Source organism: Stegodyphus dumicola, chromosome 1 (assembly GCF_044657685.1).
Source record: "Stegodyphus dumicola isolate Sdum_Otavi_A_Nest chromosome 1, ASM4465768v1".
NCBI lineage: Eukaryota > Metazoa > Arthropoda > Arachnida > Araneae > Eresidae > Stegodyphus > Stegodyphus dumicola.
The window spans coordinates 6372471-6391725 of NC_140768.1; the positions used below are offsets into that span (position 1 = coordinate 6372471).

Consider the following 19255-nt stretch of genomic DNA (forward strand, 5'->3'; position numbering starts at 1 on the left):
CTTAAATTCCTATTCCCCCAATATATTCGGTAGGATATGAGTGCAGGCTGAAATGAATACTCTTGTAACTCAGTGAACAGGCCAGTTAAATTTTGAAGGGCACAAATTAGCTGGCATTGTAAAATATATAAACTCTCTCTTTCGCCTAACGATTTACTAGTTATGATCTGTTGATTCAACGAAAGTAAAATCGAGCTTTTGATTAAAAACGCACAGAAAATTTCTATCTCACCAAAGTGAAGAAATTTTTTTAATTAAGCATTTATTTAATCAGTGTCATCATCTTATTAAAATGTTTATGTTTTTAGAAAAAAAAAAAATGTATGAAATAAAATTTTTGTAAGCGACTCTAATTAATGCTATCACTTGCTAATTTAAGCTAATAATTTTTATAGACTTTATAGAGTTATTTTTAGTATCATGTTTTCAATCAATAAGTTCAATTAATTGTCTTTCTGTATGAAAAATTTAGTTGAGTTTATCCATCTTAAACATATTTTTATTTGACCTATTAATTTTTTCCCCGTTTGTTAAACGACAGCAGATGATGAATACTTAAGCGTCTGAATTTATAGGATTCCTTGCCAGTGTGGTTTAATTTACATTGGCCAAACTAAGAGAGCATTAAAATTTCGCGTCAAGGAACATGAGGCATATGTTAGGAAAAAGGAAACACAGAAGTCTTCTGTTGCTCAATATTGTTGGTCCGAAAATCACACTTTCAATTTTTCTGCTGCCAAAATTATTCAAAAAACATCTTCCATTGGAGAACTGGATTTTCTAGAGGCATTTCACATTCAAAAAAATCTTTCTGTTCTAGTTAACGATCCTAATTCCAATCCATCTTTGCCTTCGGCCTTTAAAGAAATTATGTTTTAGTTCTGGTTTCATCAACAGATGGCGCCACTTGCTTATTCTTGTCCAGGCTTTCTTAACTTATCTGATCATTTGCAGTTTTGCAGCTGAGGATGGTGGTTCGGTAAAACCACCGAAACTAGTCCTGTAAAAATTTTGAAAATATAACGCTGATTTTTGTTGTTTGTAAATTAGTATTTATTCGGCGTGTTATTGTGTCATAATCTGAATTTATGTAATTGGAGGAGTAACACGTGACATCTAAATACTTATGAAAATATTGAAATGATTTTTATTACGTTGTTATAATAGTAGATGCAGTTCAGCTGTTTGGATTGTGGACGATCTCCCTAATGAGACTCTAGTAAAGGGACTAGAGTTTTCCAAAAGAATGCGGAACAAAAGAATTTCGGCGACGGAAAAGATGGGCAGCAATTTTAATTATAATAAGCATAGTTTTATTATTTCAAACAATCAATGTAATTCAATGTAATGTTTTTTTGATATCAATGTAATTTCAGTCAATGTAAACCACTGGTTTACATACAGTTGACCTGCACGTAGGGCTCAGTAAACGGAGTGATGCTGCAAGGTTGGAAGGAAACCTGATGTGTGATTTTGGCATTGTACTACTAGTGTCGAATGGAAAGAGAGTAACAGCGCGCGACAGCGTGCTTTTACTCTATATCAGATAAGAGAATATCTGGAACAACAAAAGGAAAATATGAAAAATCAAAATATGAAATGATAATCAAAATATGAATGGAAAATATGAAAAACAAAAGGAAAAGAATGAGATATTTCACTTAGCCGCCATCAGTCGACGAAGAATGATAAAATGAATGAAAATAGACCAGCAATGTGAAAAAAAGTTGGATTAGTAAGGTAGTAGGTACTTCAAATAATTAACAAAATGTTAGGTTAGAATATCCGAAGGATATTTCTGTTTTGCTCTAGAAAAAGGTGAGCATCGCAAAGAGCTGATACAGCTGTTTGGATGTAATAGTACAGGAAGGAAAAAAATTGTTGCAAGTTTTTTGATATAATTTTGTATAGTATCAATTTGAAGATCTCTGTGAATATATGAATTTGGGATGAACCAGGGTGCATTAATAATTTCACGAAGGGTTTTATTTTGAATAACTTGGATCTTTTTTTATGTGGGTTTTAGCGGCGTGTCCCCATACCGGACTGGCGTAAAGTAAGTAGGTCTAAGAATGGACTTGTATAAAATAAGCTTATTGTTGATAGTCAGATTGCTACGTCTGCCGAGGAGAGGACGCACAGTAGCTATTGAGATATTGAATTTCCTGACAGTTTCGTGTAAATGTTGCCGAAAAGTGAGTATTTTGTCAAGTGTGACTCCGAAATACTTCACTTGATCCGTCCACTGAATTTCGTCGTCAAAGAAGATGGGATTAGGCAGAAGGAAGTTTGTTTGTCCTTTTCTGAAAATAATGGCTTTGGTTTTGTCAGTGTTAACGGCAATTCTCCACAGCGCCATCTAGTTTTCAAGAAGTTCCAAATAGTTTTGTAGAAAAATTTGCATAGTATTGATGGTTGAAGCTTGAGATAGGATAGCGGTATCGTCGGCAAATAGTAATATGAGATTCTTTTGGAATGTCTTGAGTATAAATATTGTAAAGAAAAGGAGAGAGGACGGAGGGTTGCAGACTCAGATAATTAGCAGTTGGGATCCTTGGACAACCACTCACGGGCTTCATGACACAGTTGCTTCACCTAGATGCCGGATCCATTAGTGCCCACCAGCGGCCGAGCGGTAAAGTCGCTGAACACTGGTAGTTCGGTCCGAGGTTCGAATCCCGCGAATGGGCTGGCTGCATGAGTGTTTTCGTGGTTTTCCCCATGTGTAACGTGTATACGAGCCAGTTTCCCTAGAAAGTCCTCCACGAAGGCATCCCTCCTCTTAGGCAGATAGCCCTCGAGGCTTTGCCGTAATTAAATAACCTAACCGGATCCATTAGTGGCAAATAATCCAACTGTCGCCGCTCCTTTCGAGACTCCCATCACTTGGCATCTCTCATATGATATCATTTTACCAAATACGGCGATTTCGGTTTTCCTTTAGAAGCAATAAAGACTAAATAATATAAAACTTAACCGTTTTTATATTTAAATAATAATTAAAAAAAAAAAAAAAAAAAAAAAAAAAAACTTTCACAAAATGATGCAAGTTTTGTGACTTCGCGCTGTTTCTTTCACATTGCTAATTTTTTAAAAAAAGCTAGATGCTAATTTTTCCGTTTATGGTTTAAATTTTGGACATCACTGTATTTGAGCTATGATATTTTGAACATACCTGTGACCGAAGAGTGGTATTGAAAGTTAGAAATCCTAAGTAGCCGCCCATATGTTTCCCTACCATAACAATTATTTACAAAGAGAAAAGGGAGAAAAGGAATATTTGCGTAAGATTTGAATGCTACCACATGGCATAACAATTGTAAATGAGAATGCATAATATTTACATAAATTTACAATATTATTTATGTGTTATTTAAATTGTCTATAGCAGAAGTTATATACTTGTATAACTTTCATTTAATTATCATTTTCCATAATTTTAGGCTACGGGGTCAAGAATCGCCACTGGACTCCATGCAACATCTACATTCGCTGCGTGTCTAGTAATTGGCTTTTGGTACAGTTACAAAATGGGATTTGTCATTTTTGCATTTGTACCCTTTATTGGCATAGCCTTTTACCTAGAAGGCCGTGTTATAAGCAGTCACATGTTCGTCGAAGAAGCTGGTTTCGAAGCAGCTTCAAAGGTGATATTTTTAAATTATTTGCTGTCCTAAAAATGCATTTATGAGAACTTTTATAACATGGAATTATTTATTTTCTTTCATGCTGTTCATATTGTGTTATTTTTCAGAGTGCTATTGGGAACCTTTATTTTGGTAATTTCTATTCTAGTCATGACACTTAACTTGTTTATATTATTTTGAGTTTTAGAATTAAATTCAGTGTTGATATGATATCTTGCAAATTACAAAGCAATGAAAATATAGTACGCTATTTAACGCATTTTTCATGATTTCGCCTTTCCCTCTCCCCAAAAAAAACTTAGTAGATCTACAACAAATTTAAAAACCTACCGTCTTTACGGTAGCCCATACTATTTATAAAAATATTAAAACTTGAATTGATTTCTTTACGAAGTACTGTAATATTCTCTCTCCAATTTCTGACATCTTCCAGGTTGTTAAAATTACTGAATCTGGTTAGTTAGAACTTTCAGCCTTAGAACCGACTGTTCCCTTAACAGAGAAAGTTGATCGTTCCGAAAGGGTTTACGGTTGTATTGTTTACTTATAGGTATCCAAAGTTTAGCCACTGTTGAAATGGTCTTGAAAAAATACGACAAGGAGGAATCTACAATTTTTTTGCCATTTACTCCATTTACCCATTCAGAACATATAATGGGCTGAATGGGAACAGGGAGCTTACGCAAGCTATGTTCGTGTATGTGCAAAATAGACAACACAAGTAAGAAGGGTTAATTTTACCCTTTATTTTCCACACTTTACAGACATTTCGGGATACAAAGACCAACCACTTGTGGTATGAACATAAGAAAATAAGAACTACTAGCTAACTAAATTTAAATAAGAGCTAACTTCGAATACTTTATACAGATGAAAATATAATAACATTAAGGTATAAAATATAATAACATTAAGGTTGGCCTTTCAGATTATTACATATATAGAACTCAAAACTGCGGAAAATTACAACATGTCTTAGATAACAAGGGGACTAAACCTCTGGCCTTAAAGACGGATAGCAATTGATTGAAAGCTCGCGTGAAATACAGTGGCAAGATGGCTCACTTGCTCTCCATTTAACTCTATTCTTGACGAAAAGCCACAACTTAAACACGTTAGCAAGTACAATTTGCACGAACAGATTAACGCGTTTATTCTTCCCGGAAGTTTTAGGCCACCATTTGGCCTACCTAAAATTCCATCTGTTCTTAAAATTATTAACGGATGTTCTTAAAATTATTAACGGATATAATATAACGAGGGAATTAACGGATTGATTTTAAGTAATTTCTGTCCCAATAAGGATACAAATGAATGTAATAATGTAATACTATATAATGTAATGATGATTAGTGTATGTGTAATGTATATGTTACTGTGAAAGACCGAAATTGGAGAATGTCGACTTTCACCGGAGAATATACCCATTCACCAAATACGTCGGTGAAAGATCAAATATTTCTTTACATTCTTGTACATTCGGACCCTCACCGGTGTATGTCGACAATCACAGATATGCTCTGGTGAAAGTCGAAAAGAGAGGTCATAAAGTGCCATAATAGTTTAAGTTGTTGCAATAAATAAGATTTGAATCACATAATTTAGTTAAGTTTTTTTATGACTGTTATTTTATTTTCTCATTTAGAACGTACTGTATAATTAAGTAAGTTTTTAACTTCTATTATTTTTCTTTCTCATTTTGAATGTATTGTGTGTTTTAGGTTCTCATAATTAGCCTTAAGTTTTTATTTCAAGTCTCAAGTGCGTTTATTCGCGACTGAATTACGGAGAAGAAAATATAATATTGTTATATGTTCAACATTCACCATTAGTACATGGTGAATGTCGACATCGGTGTAAGTCAGATATAAGAATATTTGGAAAATATTTCGGACATACACCAAGAGACATGTTGACATTCACCGGTGAAAGTCGACATTCTCCAGATTTCGGTGTTCCACCGTAACATATATTTAATGTATGTACAATGTACGGAAAATGTATAATATATGCCATTGGTATGCAGCAATAGTTTGTCAACAATATGTAATAATGCCATTATCAATACTGCCTTAGACTTTCCCAACTTGCAAATGCAGTGATGACCCTTGTTAGGCTATGTCATTTTCTATATATACAACAACAAATACAGAGGCATGGACAAGCGAATGGGAAAATATCTCCGGAGGGGGCTTTTGGTCAGTGGGACCGTCCTCGGAACACACCGGGCGCTGGGTTTCGGCGCCCCGCGCGAGACCTTCGTGTGGCCCTCAAGTTCGACTATAGATACTGGTGAACGTGGCGCTACACCAATTAACCATATGGTAAAGGGTTGGTGCCCACGTCCTCCGTCACATGTCGCTTGTTAATTTAATTTAAGAGACTATAAAATTGTATCTGAGTGTTTTAATAAATCATAAATCTAGCTCTTAGAATTCAGTTCAAGTAATATGGTGATAGGGCTCGATCAAAGTACTCTCAGACCTAAAGTACAATATTCTTTTTGAGTTTTCTAACTTCCACTTTTGCAGTTTCAGAGAAGAAAAATGCTATGTTTTCTCACAGTTATCGGACGCTTTTGGGGGTGCCTTAAAGTTTAAGATCTAAGCCCCGGCTTTGTAGGCGTAGGTAGTCATTAGATGCTGATTTGCACTTTTCTTTTTTGCACTTTATATTTTCTTCTTCTTCTAGATATAAATCTTAAAGAAAAGTGAGTTTCAAAGAATTATTTTGTTTTCACTCCGAGTCTAAACAGGAGAAACTAAAAACTGCTCATAATTATTCGGAAGCATTGTGAAAATATCAAATGATTTTCAATTGAAGTTTTTCTTATGAAAATTTACAAAAATTTGTTGTCAAAGAAAGAAAGTTGTCACTGCTGTTAATACTGTGGAATGCAAAAGCTTAGATTTTGCAAATACATGTATGAAAGGAATACGTTCATCCAAAACTATTTAGTGATAATGCAAAATCGTTTCAAAAGAATACATTTCTGGCTTTTCAGAACTTGTTTGATTAGTAGTTCCATCGACCTTTGAGGTAGTTGTAATTTCGAGGAATTTTTGGCAACTTGGAATTTAACATTATAATTTCGCGGAAAATTGCGAGACTCAAAATTTACCCTAGCATCCAGGATTAACGAAAAAAACTTGTGCGCAAACAAATGACAAATATGACAAACAAATAACACATAAATTAATAAGCGCTATGCGTTCTTAAAATTAAAAATTTACATCCCGTTGGTTCCAGTCATCGGCAAATTTGTCGTTATCTAGGAAGTTTTTGTCTTATCCTGGAATTGGTGTTGAGCAAGATAGTTCTCATATCATTCATGGGCTGCACTAGTGGGCATTCAAAAATTGGAAAAATTGCAAAATTAACAAAAATTGTAAAAATAACTCAAAGATTGCGAATTTTGATGTATGGTTGTTTCCAGCATTTACGGTAGATAGTTTAGTTGAGTACTAACAAATGGAAGTCGTTGCATTCTCGCGTACATTTATAAGGTATTTCTCCCACTTTCCTAGCGTCCTTCGTGGTGTAGTGGTTCTGCACACTAGGCCGGTATTCCAGAGGTCCGTGGTTCGATTCCCGGCGAAGGCGTTGTTAATTTTTCATCTTTCCTGCTTTAATAAAAAATCTTAATGAACTAGAAGGGGTGAATGATGAACTAAAAGGGTTGTGAATGATGATTAGGTCCCCTAAAACCCTAGTCGCCCTTTAAAAAGGGAAGTATATAAGGTATTTCTCCCTTTTTCCTAGCGTCCTTCGTGGTGTAGTGGTTCTGCACACTGGGCCGGTATTCCAGAGGTCCGTGGTTCGATTCCCGGCGAAGGCGTTGTTAATTTTTCATCTTTCCTGCTTTAATAAAAAATCCTAATGACTCTACAAGTGGCGCCCGAACTAAAAGGGTTGTGGATGATGATTTGGTCCCCTAAAACCCTAGTCGCCCTTTTAAAAGGGGAGTATATAATGTATTTCTCCCACTTTCCTAGCGTGCTTTCGTGGTGTAACGGTAGCACGCTGGGCCGGTATTCCAGAGGTCCGTGGTTCGATTCCTGGCGAAGGCGGTTGCATATTTTTCACCTTTTCTACTTCCAATTAATCTAATGACTCTACAGTGGCGCCCGAACTAAAAGGGTGTTCGATGATGATTCTCCTCACCCGGGATTTGGCGATTGGGACCCCTAAAAACCCCAGTCGCCCTTTAGAAGGGGGAGTATATAAGGTATTTCTATCGCCTTCCTAGCGTGCCTTCGTGGTATAGTGGTTCTGCACACTGGGCCGGTATTCCAGAGGGTCGTGGTTCGATTCCCGGCGAAGGCGATTGCTCATTTTTCACCTTGCCTGCTTCCAATTAACCTAATGTCTCCACACGTGGAGTGCAATACTGAGATTTCTGAGTTTGCACCGTTTTCTGTTCATCAGTTGCTGAGTTCAGCAGATTACTTCTACGAGGGCTATCCAGAAAGTAGATTACGTTTTGGAATAAAAAAATAAACAAAGTATAGGAAACAAATTTTATTATATACAGATGAAAGCCACACTCAAATACTACTTTTCTACATAGTCACCATACAAATTAAGGCATTTATCGTAGCGATGTACGAGCTTGGAAATTCCTTCGTCGAAAAATTCGGCCGCCTGCGCCTTCAACCACTTCGTTACCTCTTCTTGCAGCTGTGCGTCGTCATCAAAACGCTGCATAGCCAGCCACTTCTTCATTGCTGGGAATAGGTGGAAGTCGCTCGGTGCCAGGTCGGGACTGTACGGCGGATGAGGAAACAACTCCCACTTAAAAGATTCAAGAACTTTACGAGTGACATTTGCCGTGTGGGGCCGGGCGTTGTCGTGAATCAACAAAATCTTAGAGCTCAACATTCCTCTGCGCTTGTTTTGAATTGCTCTTCTGAGTTTTTGGAGAGTTTGGCAATACCTTTGAGAGTTTATTGTAGTGCCTCTTTCCAGGAAGTCCACCAAAATTACACCTTTTCTGTCCCAAAAAACAGTCGCCATCATCTTCCTTGCCGACATTGTTTGCATGCATTTCTTGGGTTTTTGGGGAGAACTTGTGTGCCCCCACTGCATTGATTGCAATTTCGTTTCACAGTTCACATGTTTCACCCATGTTTCGTCACCAGTAACGATGCGATCGAGTAAAGAGTCACCATCCTTATGGTAAGCGTCCAAAAAGTTCAACGCTGCAGCCATTCGCTGATTTTTGTGGTCCTCTGTCAAGATTTTTGGAATCCATCTTGCACAAAACTTGTGGTAACCAAGCTTTTCGCTGATGATTTCGTGCAACAAACTTCGCGAAATTTGTGGAAAACTCAAAGAAAGTTCCGTTATTGTGAAATTTCGATTTTCACGGACTTTAGCATCGACTTTTTCGAGAAGTTCGGCGGTCACTATGCTGGGTCTCCCACTTCGATCTTCGTCGTGAACATTGGTTCTGCCATTTTGAAATCTTATGACCCACTGACGCACTCCACCTTCAGTGATAATGTTGTCCCCATACACTTCACGAAGCTGCCGATAGATTTCTATCGGTTTACAGTTTTTTGCAGTCAGAAACCTTATTACTGAGCGCACCTCGCGGGATTTTCAATTAACGCAGACATTTCAAACCGTCACAGTATCTGAACGGAGCACAGCACGAACCTCTCACTAGCACGGCTAGATGCAGACTGAGCTGCGCAACGCTCTGACCCCAAGATGGCCGCGCTAGCCCCGCCCCTAGCGGACACAGACGGAAACGTAATCTACTTCCTGGATGGCCCTCGTATTATGTTGCCTCGAAACAATGTTTGGATTACTTCTTCTGTTAGGAAAGATTTTAAAACTATAAATGTGAATGCCTCCTAACGCAGTTCTTCCAGGAAGTAACATTGGGAAAGCTTTCAACAAATCTCTTATTTCTGTCATCTCTATTTTAGATGAAGAAATATGACAACTGTTTGCTTGTTTAATAATGTTTTAAAATTTAGAATAAAATTTGTTTTCAATTTATTGAAAAGAAATATTCAACAGCGAAACTGTTTCTTTTTTTCCTTTTCCCACTAATGCCGTGTGTGGCTTGCAGATAGCAAGCTGTATACTGGCTGTCATGAATTAATAAGTACACTGCAGGTATGGCAATTGCATGAATGTGTCCGAAGGACAGGATGCAAAGTGAAAGAGGGCGTGACTACTTTGTCACGTGAGGCTATAGCGGCGTCTGGTAGGCTGGAGATATCCTGGTCCAAGTTTCAGGAACAGTGTGCATTTTTACAAATATTCAGTGTATGAACACATCAAAGTGCATTTTTCTCACAATTAGAAAGACTATATACAAAAATAAAATACGTATTTTGCAGACATCAAAGGGTTTGTCAAAAGCAAAATTCTCAGCAAATGGCAAAAGCAGTGGGATGACAAAGTATATAACAAGCTGAGAAATGTAAAACCCACCACTGGATACTGGCCATGTATGGCTAATAGAAGGGAGGATGTCCTCTTGACTCGACTGAGAATTGGCCATTGTCGCCTGACCCATGAGTATCTTCTGAAGGGAGAAGAGAATCCCAGCTGCCCAAACTGCAATGCAGATCTGACAGTCCATCACATCTTGGTGGAATGCCAGAGTTTTAATTATTTTCGCCAAAAACATTTTAATTGTTCAGAACTGGACTTAGGAAATTTAATTGGAAAACCACATCATCGTAATTTGTTTGTTTTTAAAAGATATTGGCTTTTATAATAGACTTTAAACTGTTTTTTAAAAGATATCAGCTTTTATCAGAGATTGTAATCTGTCTCTTTTTACCTAAGCTAGAAGTTTTTACAAATGATTAATTGCATTGTTACCATTTGTCTGGCGCAGATAACCTTGACAGGTTTTGTGCCAAATTACAATAATCCAATCCAATCCAAAATACGTATTTACAAAGTAAAATTACGCCTGGAGTCCAGCAGAAGCAGTCAAAGATATCTCTTAGTAGAGGTCTTCTGATTGGCTGTTGAGACGTGTATGCGAAAATCATGAAAAATTTGCTCTTTACAAAATATTCAATTGCAGAGACATAAAAAACATATTTTTCCAGTAAATTAGAAGCTGAAATAAATAAAATAAAATAAAAGAAATTTGAAACCAACAGGAGCAGTGAGAGATCTACAGTAAGCAGTAGAAGACTTGAGTTCGTAGTCACGTGGGAGGTCACCCTCCCGTGCCATGACCCCGATAGCGGCTGCTTAACTTTAAGCGTTTCAGTATTACAAGTAAACACAGGGTAGAAAGTTAGGTTGGAAAGTTCTGATTTTCGTTGAGGATAAATGCAGTAAATGGTCTAAGGTGCCTGTCTTCCTGCAATATTTCATATTCAAAGAGGTTAAATTGACGCATATGATTGCAGTCCTGTGCAAACTGTTAGCTGTTTAAGTAGAGGCTGACGATCGGTAAAGTCGGATCGTCAGCTGAATACTGGTAGTTCGATCGGTATAGCGATTTCTCTGCATTAGCGTTTTCTTGCTTTTCTTCATATGTAACGTGTATACGAGGCAGTTTCCCTCAAAACGTCCTCTACGAAGATTTCCGTACGCAGGTAGTACTAGCATTCTTGGCCGTTGCCAAACGAAACTGTCGGTCGGAAAAACATTGTTTGAATACGGGTTTTCGAAAACTATATTCTGAAAGTCTAGAAAAAATTGATAAGTAATTCCTTATTCAAAATTCTTCTTTGGATTTTATAACATAACAGTTACTTTTTATGTAAATTCTAATGAAAGTAAAAATCATGGCTACATAAATAAGAAAGTAAGCTAACAATTATAACATAAATTTAAAATAATACGAAATAGATTTTCAGTCATTGAAAATTTTGATTTTTGCGAAATGCTAAGAACTTTTTAATCTCAGAAATTTGCTTCTTGGCCATAATTAATCTACCTTGTAGAACTTACTTAGTGACGGTTAGTCGATAATGAAATTGTCTAGTCAATTACTCAGCCTTGACGACTAATACTTATCTAAAGTGCTGTCATATTATCAGTCTTTATGGTTGATTAATTACAACGTGTTGCATCTCTGGGAAAATCGTGGGAGAATTTCCAACGAGTATATTTTTCCAATTTTCTTTTAAATTGCCTTGCATTTTCTTCAAAGCATACAACAAATGACCTTACCTAGGCGTTTGCAACCAAACGCCTAGGTTAACTCTAGAGCTATACGAAAAAGGTTGACAAGGATTCATTTTCTCCTTGATAAGGTATGTGGTGTAATCGTCTGTATTTCAAGTTTTAATTCTTAAGTTAATAATAGACCTTGCAAATATATAATTTGCAAGGTCAAAATGAACTTGGTGACTGTGAACAAGTTGTTTACTTTTCTTGCATAAATTTCGTAGTTCTAATTTAAGAGTTCGTTAGAAGGGTACAGAAAATTGAAATAAATGCCACTGAATGGCGGTGTATCGAAACTGCGAAACCGATGCATATTCTGCTTTCTTATTAAAAATATCAAGTCATCACGTACAAGCAAAATCATATAAAAAAGTGTAGATCTTGTGTAATCCGTTGGCATGAGTTTCGTTGCACTGCATATTCTTACGCGTGATTTTTAATTATTTTATTTTATTTTTAGTAGTAGCACATGAACATACAATTCATTAACAAGAGTTTACATTAACAAGTAGCGGAATGCAGCATCCAGAATTTCTGCATAAATCTCTTTCTTGTGAATATTTTACCAAAGAAAGGGATGTGACTATTCTCCTTAACTGACCAATAATCCTGCATATTCGCCAAGGGTATCGTACCCATATTGATAATAACTTCAATAAAAGCCCAAAACTCATCCTCTTCCACCGCACGCCACGTTTTCCAAATAGAATTACTAGATATTTCTTTATTCTTTAGAACATTTTCTGCGTCATTGTCGGTTTCTTTTATAATTTCATTTGCGAGAATCGTTTGTCAAAATTAATTTGAAATATTGTGTTAATATTCATTAAAAAGAATGTGACATGTAGCGGAATGCAGCATCCAGAATTTCTGCATAAATCTCTTTCTTGTGAATATTTTACCAAAGAAAGGGATGTGACTATTCTCCTTAACTGACCAATAATCCTGCATATTCGCCAAGGGTATCGTACCCATATTGATAATAACTTCAATAAAAGCCCAAAACTCATCCTCTTCCACCGCACGCCACGTTTTCCAAATAGAATTACTAGATATTTCTTTATTCTTTAGAACATTTTCTGCGTCATTGTCGGTTTCTTTTATAATTTCATTTGCGAGAATCGTTTGTCAAAATTAATTTGAAATATTGTGTTAATATTCATTAAAAAGAATGTGACATGTAGCGGAATGCAGCATCCAGAATTTCTGCATAAATCTCTTTCTTGTGAATATTTTACCAAAGAAAGGGATGTGACTATTCTCCTTAACTGACCAATAATCCTGCATATTCGCCAAGGGTATCGTACCCATATTGATAATAACTTCAATAAAAGCCCAAAACTCATCCTCTTCCACCGCACGCCACGTTTTCCAAATAGAATTACTAGATATTTCTTTATTCTTTAGAACATTTTCTGCGTCATTGTCGGTTTCTTTTATAATTTCATTTGCGAGAATCGTTTGTCAAAATTAATTTGAAATATTGTGTTAATATTCATTAAAAAGAATGTGACATGTAGCGGAATGCAGCATCCAGAATTTCTGCATAAATCTCTTTCTTGTGAATATTTTACCAAAGAAAGGGATGTGACTATTCTCCTTAACTGACCAATAATCCTGCATATTCGCCAAGGGTATCGTACCCATATTGATAATAACTTCAATAAAAGCCCAAAACTCATCCTCTTCCACCGCACGCCACGTTTTCCAAATAGAATTACTAGATATTTCTTTATTCTTTAGAACATTTTCTGCGTCATTGTCGGTTTCTTTTATAATTTCATTTGCGAGAATCGTTTGTCAAAATTAATTTGAAATATTGTATTAATATTCATTAAAAAGAATGTGACATGTAGCGAAATGCAGCATCCAGAATTTCTGCATAAATCTTTCTTGTGAATATTTTACCAAAGAAAGGGATGTGACTATTCTCCTTAACTGACCAATAATCCTGCATATTCGCCAGGGGTATCGTACCCATATTGATAATAACTACAATAAAAGCCCAAAACACATACTCTTTCACCGCACGCCACGTTTTCCAAATACAATTTCCAACGAGTATATTCTTTATTCTTTAGAACTAGATATTTCTTTATTCTTTTAGAACATTTTCTGCGTAATTGTTGGTGGTTTCTTTTATAATTTCATTTGCGAGAATCGTTTGTCAAAATTAATTTGAAATATTGTGTTAATATTCATTAAAAAGAATGTGACATGTAGCGGAATGCAGCATCCAGAATTTCTGCATAAATCTCTTTCTTGTGAATATTTTACCAAAGAAAGGGATGTGACTATTCTCCTTAACTGACCAATAATCCTGCATATTCGCCAAGGGTATCGTACCCATATTGATAATAACTTCAATAAAAGCCCAAAACTCATCCTCTTCCACCGCACGCCACGTTTTCCAAATAGAATTACTAGATATTTCTTTATTCTTTAGAACATTTTCTGCGTCATTGTCGGTTTCTTTTATAATTTCATTTGCGAGAATCGTTTGTCAAAATTAATTTGAAATATTGTGTTAATATTCATTAAAAAGAATGTGACATGTAGCGGAATGCAGCATCCAGAATTTCTGCATAAATCTCTTTCTTGTGAATATTTTACCAAAGAAAGGGATGTGACTATTCTCCTTAACTGACCAATAATCCTGCATATTCGCCAAGGGTATCGTACCCATATTGATAATAACTTCAATAAAAGCCCAAAACTCATCCTCTTCCACCGCACGCCACGTTTTCCAAATAGAATTACTAGATATTTCTTTATTCTTTAGAACATTTTCTGCGTCATTGTCGGTTTCTTTTATAATTTCATTTGCGAGAATCGTTTGTCAAAATTAATTTGAAATATTGTGTTAATATTCATTAAAAAGAATGTGACATGTAGCGGAATGCAGCATCCAGAATTTCTGCATAAATCTCTTTCTTGTGAATATTTTACCAAAGAAAGGGATGTGACTATTCTCCTTAACTGACCAATAATCCTGCATATTCGCCAAGGGTATCGTACCCATATTGATAATAACTTCAATAAAAGCCCAAAACTCATCCTCTTCCACCGCACGCCACGTTTTCCAAATAGAATTACTAGATATTTCTTTATTCTTTAGAACATTTTCTGCGTCATTGTCGGTTTCTTTTATAATTTCATTTGCGAGAATCGTTTGTCAAAATTAATTTGAAATATTGTATTAATATTCATTAAAAAGAATGTGACATGTAGCGAAATGCAGCATCCAGAATTTCTGCATAAATCTTTCTTGTGAATATTTTACCAAAGAAAGGGATGTGACTATTCTCCTTAACTGACCAATAATCCTGCATATTCGCCAGGGGTATCGTACCCATATTGATAATAACTACAATAAAAGCCCAAAACACATACTCTTTCACCGCACGCCACGTTTTCCAAATACAATTTCCAACGAGTATATTCTTTATTCTTTAGAACTAGATATTTCTTTATTCTTTTAGAACATTTTCTGCGTAATTGTTGGTGGTTTCTTTTATAATTTCATTTGCGAGAATCGTTTGTCAAAATTAATTTGAAATATTGTGTTAATATTCATTAAAAAGAATGTGACATGTAGCGGAATGCAGCATCCAGAATTTCTGCATAAATCTCTTTCTTGTGAATATTTTACCAAAGAAAGGGATGTGACTATTCTCCTTAACTGACCAATAATCCTGCATATTCGCCAAGGGTATCGTACCCATATTGATAATAACTTCAATAAAAGCCCAAAACTCATCCTCTTCCACCGCACGCCACGTTTTCCAAATAGAATTACTAGATATTTCTTTATTCTTTAGAACATTTTCTGCGTCATTGTCGGTTTCTTTTATAATTTCATTTGCGAGAATCGTTTGTCAAAATTAATTTGAAATATTGTGTTAATATTCATTAAAAAGAATGTGACATGTAGCGGAATGCAGCATCCAGAATTTCTGCATAAATCTCTTTCTTGTGAATATTTTACCAAAGAAAGGGATGTGACTATTCTCCTTAACTGACCAATAATCCTGCATATTCGCCAAGGGTAGCGTACCCATATTGATAATAACTTCAATAAAAGCCCAAAACTCATCCTCTTCCACCGCACGCCACGTTTTCCAAATAGAATTACTAGATATTTCTTTATTCTTTAGAACATTTTCTGCGTCATTGTCGGTTTCTTTTATAATTTCATTTGCGAGAATCGTTTGTCAAAATTAATTTGAAATATTGTATTAATATTCATTAAAAAGAATGTGACATGTAGCGAAATGCAGCATCCAGAATTTCTGCATAAATCTTTCTTGTGAATATTTTACCAAAGAAAGGGATGTGACTATTCTCCTTAACTGACCAATAATCCTGCATATTCGCCAGGGGTATCGTACCCATATTGATAATAACTACAATAAAAGCCCAAAACACATACTCTTTCACCGCACGCCACGTTTTCCAAATACAATTTCCAACGAGTATATTCTTTATTCTTTAGAACTAGATATTTCTTTATTCTTTTAGAACATTTTCTGCGTAATTGTTGGTGGTTTCTTTTATAATTTCATTTGCGAGAATCGTTTGTCAAAATTAATTTGAAATATTGTGTTAATATTCATTAAAAAGAATGTGACATGTAGCGGAATGCAGCATCCAGAATTTCTGCATAAATCTCTTTCTTGTGAATATTTTACCAAAGAAAGGGATGTGACTATTCTCCTTAACTGACCAATAATCCTGCATATTCGCCAAGGGTATCGTACCCATATTGATAATAACTTCAATAAAAGCCCAAAACTCATCCTCTTCCACCGCACGCCACGTTTTCCAAATAGAATTACTAGATATTTCTTTATTCTTTAGAACATTTTCTGCGTCATTGTCGGTTTCTTTTATAATTTCATTTGCGAGAATCGTTTGTCAAAATTAATTTGAAATATTGTGTTAATATTCATTAAAAAGAATGTGACATGTAGCGGAATGCAGCATCCAGAATTTCTGCATAAATCTCTTTCTTGTGAATATTTTACCAAAGAAAGGGATGTGACTATTCTCCTTAACTGACCAATAATCCTGCATATTCGCCAAGGGTAGCGTACCCATATTGATAATAACTTCAATAAAAGCCCAAAACTCATCCTCTTCCACCGCACGCCACGTTTTCCAAATAGAATTACTAGATATTTCTTTATTCTTTAGAACATTTTCTGCGTCATTGTCGGTTTCTTTTATAATTTCATTTGCGAGAATCGTTTGTCAAAATTAATTTGAAATATTGTGTTAATATTCATTAAAAAGAATGTGACATGTAGCGGAATGCAGCATCCAGAATTTCTGCATAAATCTCTTTCTTGTGAATATTTTACCAAAGAAAGGGATGTGACTATTCTCCTTAACTGACCAATAATCCTGCATATTCGCCAAGGGTATCGTACCCATATTGATAATAACTTCAATAAAAGCCCAAAACTCATCCTCTTCCACCGCACGCCACGTTTTCCAAATAGAATTACTAGATATTTCTTTATTCTTTAGAACATTTTCTGCGTCATTGTCGGTTTCTTTTATAATTTCATTTGCGAGAATCGTTTGTCAAAATTAATTTGAAATATTGTATTAATATTCATTAAAAAGAATGTGACATGTAGCGAAATGCAGCATCCAGAATTTCTGCATAAATCTTTCTTGTGAATATTTTACCAAAGAAAGGGATGTGACTATTCTCCTTAACTGACCAATAATCCTGCATATTCGCCAGGGGTATCGTACCCATATTGATAATAACTACAATAAAAGCCCAAAACACATACTCTTTCACCGCACGCCACGTTTTCCAAATACAATTTCCAACGAGTATATTCTTTATTCTTTAGAACTAGATATTTCTTTATTCTTTTAGAACATTTTCTGCGTAATTGTTGGTGGTTTCTTTTATAATTTCATTTGCGAGAATCGTTTGTCAAAATTAATTTGAAATATTGTGTTAATATTCATTAAAAAGAATGTGACATGTAGCGGAATGCAGCATCCAGAATTTCTGCATAAATCTCTTTCTTGTGAATATTTTACCAAAGAAAGGGATGTGACTATTCTCCTTAACTGACCAATAATCCTGCATATTCGCCAAGGGTATCGTACCCATATTGATAATAACTTCAATAAAAGCCCAAAACTCATCCTGTTCCACCGCACGCCACGTTTTCCAAATAGAATTACTAGATATTTCTTTATTCTTTAGAACATTTTCTGCGTCATTGTCGGTTTCTTTTATAATTTCATTTGCGAGAATCGTTTGTCAAAATTAATTTGAAATATTGTGTTAATATTCATTAAAAAGAATGTGACATGTAGCGGAATGCAGCATCCAGAATTTCTGCATAAATCTCTTTCTTGTGAATATTTTACCAAAGAAAGGGATGTGACTATTCTCCTTAACTGACCAATAATCCTGCATATTCGCCAGGGGTATCGTACCCATATTGATAATAACTTCAATAAAAGCCCAAAACTCATCCTCTTCCACCGCACGCCACGTTTTCCAAATAGAATTACTAGATGTTTCTTTATTCTTTAGAACATTTTCTGCGTCATTGTCGGTTTCTTTTATAATTTCGTTTATCAGTTCGTTTGCGAAAAATAATTTGAAATATTGTGTCGGCTGTACAATATTAGTAGGAATTTTGTGGTCCAATGACCTATATCGATACACTAAAATGTATTCTATCCGGAATATCTAATTCTTCCGTGACATCGCGCCATTCATCTAAGTCTTCCCGCGACTCTTCGCTTTCGCTTTCAATAACTACCATTCGTCGTCCCTTTGGTAGTATAATTTCGGAACCACTATTTGAAGTGTCAGAATTATAATCAACATTGTCTTTCACAATATCTTCTAACAATGAAAAATCAAACACATCTTCACTATCACTCGACTCTATATTCTCATCACAATAATTATTTTTTTCCTTGTTGCTAACCATAAAATGGATCAAATAATGTGTCAATCGTAACAGTAGCGAGACTGAGCACGTTTCAACTACAGATAACAATTGCTAACGCCGACGATTCCGTAACATCTTAAGCCTAATCATGCTAAAAACATTGGGCTCCGCAGCGGAGCCTACGGAGTTACGGAACAAATGACGGACGGCTGGAGCCAACGGAGCACTAAGGGTTAAAATGAGAAGTGTCCGTAACAATGTCTCTCCCACATAATATACAGTTAGGGGACGAAAAGATGCCAAATCTAAATAAATGACCCCCAAGGCAATTATGTCCAGTCTCTTACAGGCTGCAACAGCGATTCGTCTCGGAGCAGTAGGTATTTGTAAAAGAAAATCCCTCCAACGCTTTTCTTTAATTTGCTCTGCTTGCCTGGATCGAAAGTCATTATTCATGCGTTCTTTTATGACTCGAGATACAGAAGGACAAGGGATAGAATTCAGTGGAATCTA

The 19255-nt window shown here is 35.6% G+C and overlaps 1 protein-coding gene across 3 annotated transcripts in view; it reads left to right on the top strand.

Annotated features, from left to right (window-relative positions):
* The window catches only part of LOC118192340 (ATP-dependent translocase ABCB1-like), a 209882-nt gene that overhangs the window by 152927 nt on the left and 37700 nt on the right, over nt 1-19255 (top strand). For all 3 annotated transcript variants that reach the window (XM_085812456.1, XM_085812455.1, XM_085812458.1), the window contains one exon: nt 3444-3647. In XM_085812456.1, the coding sequence (XP_085668582.1) occupies nt 3444-3647 (204 nt within the window). The remainder of the gene's footprint in view (nt 1-3443; nt 3648-19255) is intronic.